Here is an 11,116-nt window from a genome sequence, read left to right as displayed (position 1 = left end):
GTGTGTGTGTGTGTGTGTGTGTGTGTGTGTGTGTGTGTGTGTGTGTGTGTTTCAATCTCTCCCACCCCCAGCTGGCTGTGTATGTCGTGGCAGGTTTCCCCCCCTCTCCCTCTCCCCCTCTCTCTCTCTCTCTTTCTCTCTCTCTCTCTCTCTCTCTCTCTCTCTCTCTCTCTCTCAGTCCATAATGGTATCCAGACTGGAGAGAGCCTGCTCTGCTCTGCTCTGCCTGCTCTGCTCTGCCTTGCTTTGGGTTTGTAAACAGATCTCAGTGCTGCTGTCTCAGTGCTGTCTCAGTGCTGCCTGCTCTGCTCTGCCTTGCTTTGGGTTTGTAAACAGATCTCAGTGCTGCTGTCTCAGTGCTGTCTCAGTGCTGTCTCAGTGCTGCCTGCTCTGCTCTGCCTTGCTTTGGGTTTGTAAACAGATCTCAGTCTGCCCATGTGACCAAGCACTGCTTTTTGCCTCGCAACTCTCCTCTGTCTCAGCCCTCCCACTCCAGTAATGTCCTCCAATCATTGGGCTGGAGGGAGGCAGAATGAGCCAGACACTGACGAATGGGGTGCCTCCGAGCATGCTTGTGTGTGTGTGTGTGTGTGTGTGTGTGTGTGTGTGTGTGTGTGTGTGTGTGTGTGTGTGTGTGTGTGTGTGTGTGTGTGTGTGTGTGTGTGAGTGAAAGAGAGAGAGTTTTGCAGCAAAGTCAGAGGAGGTCCAGGACAGAAGCAAGCATGGCTGCTATTTTGATAAGCAGAGAGAGAGAGTAGGGTTAAGATGAGGCCAGCAGCAGTCTGAGCAAAACAAATGCCACACACACACGCACACACACACACACACACACACCTGTCTTTAACCTACAGTATATCTTCTAGATGTCATTATTAATGTTGTCTGATGTGAAAACAGGGAGATTGGGCATCATTATGTTGTTTGCATGGTTGTGTGTGTGTGGGGGGGTTATAAAGAGAGAGATATTTGATGAAGAGGGATGACAGAGAGAGTGTGTCTGGACAAAGACATCCCTCATCCACCCCCACTCACTCACACCAGTGTCTCTGGCTGCCAAATCACTCAGGGAGAGAGCAGCTGCTACCGGGCTGGCTGTGGACTGGTCAAGGGAAACCATATTCCTAGAAAAAGGACTTGATATACTTGTGTGTGGGTGTGTGCATGTGCGCATGTGTGCGTGTGCGTGTCTGTATTTTGTCAGTAAGGCTGGGACAGAGGCTAGTATGTCTTGAAGTGCGACTCATATGTGGGCTTGTAGATTGACTATTTCCACAGACGCACAACTGAGTAATAAATCTGACTTAATCCTCAGGGGGAGGGGCACGATGCTTCTGTGGGTGGGTGGGATACATGCCATTTTCATTCATCCCCATCCTAATTGTGACATCACTGCTGAATACCTAGGAACAGCTGGGCTGGCTACACAGATGCTGGCCCTAGTATAGGGCATAGCAGTGGGCATGGGTTTCTGGTGCTACAACATTTATATCAATTACTTTAAGCCTAGAATCAAGCTAGAATGAAAGACAAATGAATTGTTATCTATTATGATTTGTACTGTATTGTGATACACTATGTGCGAAATGAAATGAAATGAAATGAAAACATCCAGGTGAAACCATAAAACGTAGATTGGTCAGTCACACCTCCATATATGGTCACGCCTCCCTTTTGACTGATACGTGTCCATTCAAACTCTAGATGTGCCCACAGCAAAGTTATTAGTGCAGCCGCACCCGGCAGCCAGGGAAAGCTAGAGTTCTCAACAGGCCCGAAAATGTAGGCCTGGCCCTACCTGCCCTCATCAAACCCTGTACACTCAAAACACTGCCCCCGCTGCCACCCTTAGATCTCCATATATGGAGCTGACCTGTTCTGACATTACATATGTTGATCTGACCTCATCAAACCCTCAGCAGTCTGCCGTCACCCAGGCAGATGCGTGCTTCTCGCCCTCAGGACGTCTTACTGGTTAGATATAGTAATATATAATATATATATATATTATATAATTAAATTCAAAATAATAAAAAATAAAATCACAGAATCAAAGGTTTTAAGGTCATGATTCACCAGGATCCTGGATGGCTTCATTATAGACTTAAAATAATTGATATAAATATTTTTGTAAATCTCTATGGGAAAAATGAATGGCCGATCTTTTTTTGGCACCAGAAAACCACGCCCACTGCTATGCCCTGCCCTATACGGTCAACCTGTGTCATATTCCTGTGACTATGAGGTTGTAGCCATGCTGGCATGGTAAAGCCACATTTGTATACCATTTACCACTTTTTTTTCACTTTCAGCAACCAACACGGTTGGTGAAGTATAAATTAGGCTTGAGAGGACTGCTGACAAAGGAAATTGTTGTTTCACCTTTTCTGGACTGGTTGGTAGACTACCGAGCTCTGGTAGAGCAACTACACAAGCCTCAACAAATGGTAACTGTACTGTTCCCAAGTGTAAGAACTAATTCTGCCAGTCTGCCTTCTCAGTAAAGGGGGCAAACCTTTGGAACTCTTTGCCTACGGTTCTAAAACTAGAGAGTGAGACGGATATGTTTTACAAAGGAAATCAAATCATATGTGCTCACATGTATAGTTTCTGACTGATGATGAAGTTAATGTAATGGTTATGATGTTGATGTAAAATATTGCTAGTATATATTCCTTATTTATTTAATTTTTTGGACTTAATTGGGTTTTTAGACTAAAGTGTTATCGTATTTTTAGAAAAGTCCTGTGGACAGGTGTTGAGAACTACTCAATACACTGTAAGCAACGCATCTACAAATTGTGCAATATATAAACATAATGTAACATATGAGCACTCACTGGTTATATATTCAATGAAAACACCCTTGCATTAAACATCTCTTAACGTGGAATGAGAACAAATCTCATCTCGGTCTGTTTCATAAAACAGAGAATGTCAAACATGAAGGTGATAATATTGCTTAAGCTTTGTATGATAATCAGAGCGTGCCTATAAAGAAGCCAAGAGAGAGAGAGATGCAAATATTGACTGGTTTCTTTGGCCTGGCTTTGCATGTATTTTCACAGGTTTAGCATCAGGTATGCCCAATTGGATGCTGTGTAGTTGGATGGGAATCCTGCTTAGATGAGGTTGATGATTGTCATTCACAACAATAAAGTAGAGGGAATGCAGACCTCTGTCAGGGCAGGGCAAGTGTGTTCTGAACTCGGCCTGTGATTATAAAATAATTACAAAGACTAACATAAACATTTTGTTCATGGTGAAGAAAATAGAGGCGATTAAGTATTTTTGCCTTTCTAATTATGTGATTCAAGTACAGTATGTAGTGACTATATCAAAAGAATAAACAAAATGAAATGCAGATATCAATATTTATTCTCAAAAACATTGTGTTATACATATTCTTAACAATCGCAATATAGACACATTTTTATAGACACATTTTTCAATTTATCATAAATACTATAACTACTAAATGAATATTAATTAATGATCATTAAACATTTTCTTGATTCAGATTTCAGTTACTTACAGTAAGAAAGATGTCAGGGAATGTCCTGGGCCCTGGATCCAAAAAGATCTATAACGATGATCTTTTGCTCATAATATGGCTGCCAGTACTGATCTGTGCCTGGGGAATAATGGGCTATGGTAGCATATATAGACCAATATGCTTCAATGTGTTTACGTCATGTCTACCAGTTCCAAGTTTCCAGAATGCTCAGGCAATGTGACAGTATAATGAAGTTATGCTATTCTTGTTCTTGGTAGTGTGCTTTCATCAATAATCCAGGCCTTTATGGTCTTTGTTTTTGAAGACAGTGCTGAACAGTCAAAATGATGAGAATTGGACTATGAACATGCTATTTAGGGGTCAACTGAGTCAGTTAAAACCAAAAATTTAGATAGTTTCAATATTATGTTCGACCATTTGTGTACACCATTGTACTAAAGAATGACAACCTATTTATGTTTCGATGTACCAAAGAATGACGATACTAATACAGTACATCTAATATTTTTCCGAAATAGCAAATGTGACGTGTTTTGAGCTTGTATATCTGCTATTTTCAAAGAACTTTCAGAAACGGGGTTCTAAAATCTAAATGGTATTTATTTGCTTCATAAAATACAAGTTTAATGAGACTATAGCGAATACCCGAAACGTCCTAACAGCTAGCAGCAGCCCTGATCTATGTGAGAGCTTTGTTTAAACGTCCTAACGGCTAGCAGCAGCCCTGATCTATGTGAGAGCTTTGTTTCCGCTTTTGAAACGGTCAGACCTTGCTGTAATACACTGCCCACTCCTTTTTCTCTACATCATGGGCGTGTCCATTAGCTAACATGTTTGGCCCTCCGTTGGCCTCTGCGTTCTCCTGGCCGTCTGGCTGATCCTTTCTCAGAGCCAGAGGAGGCTTACAGGTGTGCCAGTTCCACAACACTTTATTCATATCATCCTGGGCTCGTATACCAAGAAGCTTGTCTTCATCGCTTCTCTTGTCTTCATCCTCAGCATCATCGTCATCCCCGCTGGACTGATGGCGGTGGATGCTGCGTAGCTCTCCGCTGACGCTCTCAAAGTATTGGTGGATGCAGACCTTGGCGAAGCTCTTGGCGTGCTCTTTGCAGGTCTCATCGAACAGCTTGCGCTCAATGTCGATGTAGTGTGACCAGTACTTGGTCTTGAGGAAGGCAGCCTGAGTGAAGCATGGTCGAATGGCCCGAATCATGAAGGCCAAGAAGGTCATTATGAGCAAGAACAGCCATCCACATGCCTGCAACAGATATATGATGTGTAGCAGATTACGGAACATAGTGTAGGCTATGTCAATTACTTGGAATGGGTGTCTATTGATAAGTGTATAGATGTATTAATGGACATGTAATGCAAAGAAAATCCCCTGTGATAAAAAAAAGGCCACAGCCTTTCTATGCCAATAAAGTCGAAGGGTTTGCAGTCTAAATTGTTTATTTGAGAGGAATTGTACACAGAGAGTTTGTTCAAATGGAATGGAAAGATGTTTGTTTATATATATATTTTTTAATAATAATTTGAGGAGATCTCATGAGGCCCCTTGACTGTTTGAGGCCTCGAATGGAAAGCTGTTTGTTTATGTATATTTAAAAAAGCATAAACACACACACACACACAAAGGCCTAACCTTGCTTACTTACAGCAAAGCACAGCCCTGTGTGCCGCCTTCAGACTACAATATGGGGAAAATTGGCAAACATTTTGTGATTATTAGAAGTACGGTCAGGGACACGTGAAAAGTGGATGGTTGCCTAGACAGAACCACGAGCAATTTTTGTAGCAAGTTGGGAGAGAATTAGATTACTGCTTGGCTCTGAGTTTGTAGGCCACTGCTGGGGTGCAGGCTTCAATGTTAGGTAGCAAGATATTTGCATTCCAAGAGCCTCAACCCTTTTCTGTCAGTGTGTGAGCCTTTTCTGTTTTTCCCACATCTTTTCTATGGACATACAATTCGTGGGAGAAGAAAATATAACATTTAATCACATTCCTTATTCATTGATATGTGGCTGCATTTATCCATTTGTAACTCCGAGATGGTTCAAATGGACCCTTACAGATCTATTAGGTAGATTGTCTTGCAGAGTAAAATGAACACTGAGGAGTTTACTGTGTCGTGTGTACATGGAGAGCAGTGATGACCACCTACCTGTGATATACACTTGATGTATCGTGTTGCTGCCTCTCGCACATCATCCTGGTGAAACAGGTCCTTGCATGGGATCTTTGCCAGCAGTTTCATCCTCTCTGTCTCCGACATACCGCTAACGAGACTGGTGTTTACCAACTGTTCAATATCCAGGTTGATGCTGAAAGCACACAGGAAGCTCTTCCCATCCATCAGAGTCACAGATACCCACACCGCGGGTGCTATCAGGGAGCGCTGCGTGATTGAACAGAACATGTAGCGGAGGATTGCTGGGTCCTTCTTCCGTTTCCCCATGGGTCTCTTCCACTCCTCGGCGAGCATGGACACGTTATTGTTCAATACAAAACCTAACATAAAGAACCATATTGGTGGAATAACGAGTAGTCCAATCCCATAGCTGTAGTTGTATTCTGGTATACATGGGCAGCTGATCTCAAAGGCAGCATACATCTGTGCACTAGCGAGGGCCATTATACCACAGATGCCATTCATGAAAGATTCCTGGTTGGACTGGAGGAACTGGAACATCATACGAAACTTATCCATCTTGAGCGTTGTTTTATTTGCTTTTCAAAATGATCAAATCTGCAGTAATGATTGGACAATTGTTAGAAATCAACCCATGTGAGAAGCAATGGGCCACAAGAAACAAGTGTGATCTTAACCATTTTTGCTATGCCCGTGAAATATGTCTAGATTTAATGATTATGATTATGATTCGTGTGAACCATAACTAATAGATCTTATTCTAAACTTACCACATTTAAAACACACATCATTTTAATGATTTGATGGACAATTCCTGGCAAAAATAATTCCTGTGCAATCAGTTTTTGATTAAATGCAAAGAATTCCCATCGCTTACCCAATGTCCTTTAGAAATTCCTGTTTCCAGCGTGGAAATATACTTTCAAACGTAGGTCTGTACGTCCCCTTGGATGACTCTGTCCATTGTGGAACTCTCTACAGAGATGTTGAAAGCAGACCGCATCATTTGTCATCATGCCACTCCCTTCACCTGTTCTCCAGTGCTGCTGTTATGTAATAATCGCATCTCTTTTCACACCACTTGTGGTGGAAGAAGTACTTGCATGTTTTACTTACGTAATTAAAAGTATCAATACTGCAATGTAGAAACAAATGCTTCATGAGTAAGAGCACAAAAGTATTGGCATCAATATACTAAGTATTTGTACCCAAAGTAAAGGTACTCATTGTGCAGAATGTCCCATTTCGTTTCACCAGTTCAAAATGTATAAGAATCTCGATTTGACGCATTGTGAACTTGTAGATCGTCTATTTTCAAATGGCCGAAATATAAATATATGGCTGAAGTGCACTCAAGTACATGTAATTGAGTAAATGTACTTAGTTACTTTACACCAGTGCACACCACACCCGTTTCATAAATACATTTATAACGTGCCTCACAGATTCTGCTCAATTATGCGTTAACATAATTAACTTGGATTTTCTGAATTGGGTTAGTAAGTAATGTGATTTATTTAAAGGTAGGCCTACTTGAAACATGGCCTGAACAAACATGTTGAGCCGTATCAACACAATATTCTAGACATGCAAAACATGGCCCCAGCCCATTCAAATGACAGTGGCTTTGGCTTTGTGTGAGTTGTTCAGTCAATCTGTTTCAGACAATGCCAACAACAAAAAAATGTTTTCCTCAAAATGCACTTCAAATTTAAACTGTAAAAAACATTTATCATGTTAAATTACCACAGTGTGTGTGCGTGCATGCGTGCGTGTGCGTGCGTGAGACTTTTACCCATAGTCAAATAAATCCATAGTCAAGGTATAAATCCATAGTCAAGTCATTAGTCATGGTACAAATCTATGTACTTAAGTGTGCACTAACAGAGGAACTTTGTGTATACTACATGCCTGCCTGTCACTTTTGGAACAATAGAAAGCTCCTGCTGTGTCAAATGCATCCAGGCTGACAACACGCCATCGTTACATAGCCGACACAGCAACAGTACGCCTAAAATTGAGGACTTCCGTTTGACTTTTGACCTTACTTTTATGCCCTCACTTTTATCTTCAATATGTAGTTTGCACAGCCAATCAAATCATTGCTATGGGGTGATCAGCCAATCATCAGCCAATATTTGTGTTTACACATGGATGTCGTCTTAACAAGGGTGCCACTGAGCCCTAGTGATTTCAAGTTTTAAGTTCTTCTTCTTGGTGTCACTTTCCAAATGGGGCCTTCATGGGATCATGTACAGAGCATGTTCATGGTGTTTGCTGTGCATCAAAGGTGTCTTTTAGTGCTTTTAATTGTTATCATGGATTTTAATCACATAATACAGAGGAGAAACCGTGCCAGAACACAGACAACCTGGTAGCTCAATGTGTTAAGTGGCTGTCCACATGATCCAGACGTGGGTTCAAATCCCACTCTGGTCTTTACTCTGAAATGTTACTTTGAAGAAAGAAGAAGAAGATAAAAGCCCATGGAAATCTCACCCAGTCAGGCTAAGGTATGGTGCAGTTGGTAAAGAAAAGGACCTCGAAGTCAAAAACATCACTTTCTCCTAGAAACTACATTCACATTTTTTATAATTAGTGTAGGCAACCATACTATAAAGAACTTGTTTACGGGCAGGCCCTACTCATAGAACATTTCATGGTAGGGGTTCAATGCCTTGCTCAAGGGCACTTCAGCAAACCGTTCGGCCATGCCTGTGTCAGAGCCCACATGGAGGATGGGAGAGATTTCTATCTCAGTGGTGCTGCAAGACACATTGAATAAGATATACTGTATGGATAATCTGCCTCAGATAATTAATTATATAGAGGCGAGATGGTTGTACCTGATGAGGTAATGCCAGCTATAGCCCACCAACTGGCCTTACAGTAGCTATTCAAAATAGTCTCCTCATCCCAGCGAATACAACTTTCTAATCATCTAATGGATGGCCGTCAATGTCAATGTCGTTCATAAAAATCATGCTGAAAGTGTTCTAAAGATCGTTTATGGCTATAGCTGTGGTGTGTACATTTTAGCATCCACTTCAGTTAGAACCATTTTAAAATGGCATATTTGTATTTATGGTTAGTTAGACCCACCACAGATGAAGCAGGTGGTTTTGAGAACCTCTTCTTTCCTCTGTTTCTCGCTCCTCAGGTCGGCGAAGGTGTCGATGATCACACCGAAGATCAGGTTCAAAACGATGATGATGACGATGAAGTAGAACAGCAGGTCGTACACCACCCTAGCAGGGTACAACGGCTCCTACACACACACACACACACACACACACACACACACACACACACACACACACACACACACACACACAGTATAAATCAGATATACATATAGTCGTTGTTGGGCAGAAAACAGATACTCAATTTTTCTACTTTTTGTTTGTTTGTTTTATAAATCAGTGCTGTTGAACACCCTTTACGTCTGTGTGTAGGTTGTATTGTGCTTTTAATTTATACCTTTCTAGTTAGTGTGGTTGCCCGAATGGGCAACCAGACTCTTGTAACTGTGATACTTTATTAGTGTGGTTGCCCGAATGGGCAACCAGACTCTTGTAACTGTGACACTTTATTATTTCACTGGAGTAGTCTTTATTTTGACGCTTTATACCTCCCACACTCGGAGACTGTAATCACTATAGTTACAAAACTTTTAGGGATAATTCAACATTATCCCTAAAATTATTTAACCCTAAAATTGTATCGGTCGGCCTCATGGTGGCGCTATAACAGCCCACTTTACCTTTTGGCTTATAACTCTTGAACCGTAGGTCGTAAAATCAAAATTATTCTTTCCCTGGATTCCTTGGGTCATGACGCATCTCCCCATATAGGCCACGCCCATTTCCGCCATGATAGATTTTCCGCCATTTTGAATTTTGTCCAAAACACACTTTTTGCTTTTCCTCCTACAGATTTTGTCCAAATCTCACAGAAATCGGCACACGTGATCTCTGGACCCATCCAATTAAAACTGAGCCGCAGAATTTTGAAAGTGCGTATCGTTCGGCCGTAATCGTCTTCCGAAGTTAGTAGGAGGGGCCTATATCACAACAAATGCCATAAATCACGAACGGAATGTCCAATCCATCCCAAATTTCAATCACATGTCCGGGGTGGTTCAATCAACCAAGTTCTAAAAGCAATTCCATTTTCATCCATAGGGGGCGCCGCAAATGCGAGAAATGTAACCGTTTGTCGCAAAAACATGAATTTCGGGGGTTAAATCCCCTCCGAATGACTTACGCATGATCTAAGGCGTGACTTGAAATTGTAATTGGCTGGCAATACTAGTGGGAGGGGCATATGTAAGCCACTGCGGCAACCACACTCTGCAATTTTTTTAAATTGCGAATTTTCTAGTTCAGCTTACTGTGGGGCTCAATGGCAGCTCTATGGCATGTCAAAAATCACTTTCACCTAGAAACTCCATTCACACTTTTTATAATTCAGCTTACTGTGGAGACACATGCTGGAACTTATTTAACTTAAACGCCCAATGCATTCTCATTGGCAATAGCACAAACTTTGGCATGCTACTAGTCCTACATACTTACACCTAGAAACCCCATACAATCCTATTTAGGTTCATCTTACGGTGGACATGTTTGCCTGAAAATGAATCTTTAAAATGTTTCATAGTTTTATAAATATAGTGCTTTCAAATTTGAGAAATGTATAATGGGGCTCAATGGCAGCTCAAAAATCACTTCACACTTTTTTATTATTTAGGAGCTGGTTCTTCGTCAGGTCTGGCTCTTTAGTCCACTGGTAACGTATGCGCCTTGTTGATAAGAGGTCTGGGGTTCGCCTCCCAGCCGAGGTTACACTTTGAACAGAGAGAGAGGAGGACTGTTGCCTGGCCTGCTAATGAGAGAGAGAGAGAGAGAGAGAGAGAGAGAGAGAGAGAGAGAGAGAGAGAAGTTGCACTGCACCACTCAGTTCACACAGGTGTGATTTTTCTATCACTGAGTGGAATCAAACCAAGGAGGATCTCTCACACTTAAAGACTTGAGACAGTCAGGGAGACACAAGACATGGGGGCGTATTACCTTTTGATGGATAGAAACCATGTCTCATATACCATTAGGTGTTTGTTTAGCGGTGCACTCTTTGATAAGTTCTTGGCCAGACATCTAGTAATAATACTCCATGATATTATAATTTTAGGTCTATCAAATTCATTCAACTCATAGGACACAATATTACAAAGTAAATGCATGGTCTATATCAGATTCTGAAAACATAAAGTATAATGGTGAACTGTACAGGACTGCAACAGGAAGTGTGCTCTCAAACCGTTTTTGGCTATGCATCACACAGAAAAGGATCACACCATTGCACACAGGGGCACATGCAGTAACACAGGAAATACGTGACGAAAGATAGACAACTTACAACGGCATCTAAAATAGGAAGAGACCAAC

General features: G+C 41.5%; 1 protein-coding gene across 2 annotated transcripts; it reads right to left on the bottom strand.

Moving 5' to 3' along the window:
- Positions 1–4,218: 4,218 nt before the first annotated feature.
- On the bottom strand, positions 4,219–8,903 carry calhm1b (calcium homeostasis modulator 1b). 2 transcript variants are annotated; one of them, XM_083765705.1, is made up of 4 exons: positions 8,772–8,903; positions 6,547–6,715; positions 5,682–6,266; positions 4,219–4,775 (listed from the first exon to the last, which is right to left on the bottom strand). In XM_083765705.1, exons 3-4 carry the CDS (start codon positions 6,225–6,227, stop codon positions 4,278–4,280), a joined length of 1,044 nt encoding a protein of 347 aa, XP_083621831.1. In that variant the 5' UTR covers positions 6,228–6,266; positions 6,547–6,715; positions 8,772–8,903; the 3' UTR covers positions 4,219–4,277. The 2 variants fall into 2 exon arrangements, with proteins under 2 accessions (XP_083621831.1, XP_083621832.1); XM_083765706.1 differs by having other exon boundaries at positions 4,219–4,697.
- Between the last annotated feature and the right edge of the window lie 2,213 nt (positions 8,904–11,116).

The sequence above is a fragment of the Protomyctophum parallelum genome, assembly GCF_964188405.1.
Source record: "Protomyctophum parallelum genome assembly, chromosome: 5".
Classification (NCBI taxonomy): domain Eukaryota; kingdom Metazoa; phylum Chordata; class Actinopteri; order Myctophiformes; family Myctophidae; genus Protomyctophum; species Protomyctophum parallelum.
This window is presented reverse-complemented; position numbering and strand designations above follow the sequence as displayed.

Coding starts and splice junctions, on each gene's coding strand:
- calhm1b (XM_083765705.1), bottom strand. CDS start 6,227: ATGGATAAGTTTCGTATGATGTTCCAGTTCCTCCAGTCCAACCAGGAA. Junction 4,776..5,681: donor ACATCAAGTGTATATCACAG/GTAGGTGGTCAT, acceptor TATCTGTTGCAG/GCATGTGGATGGCTGTTCTT.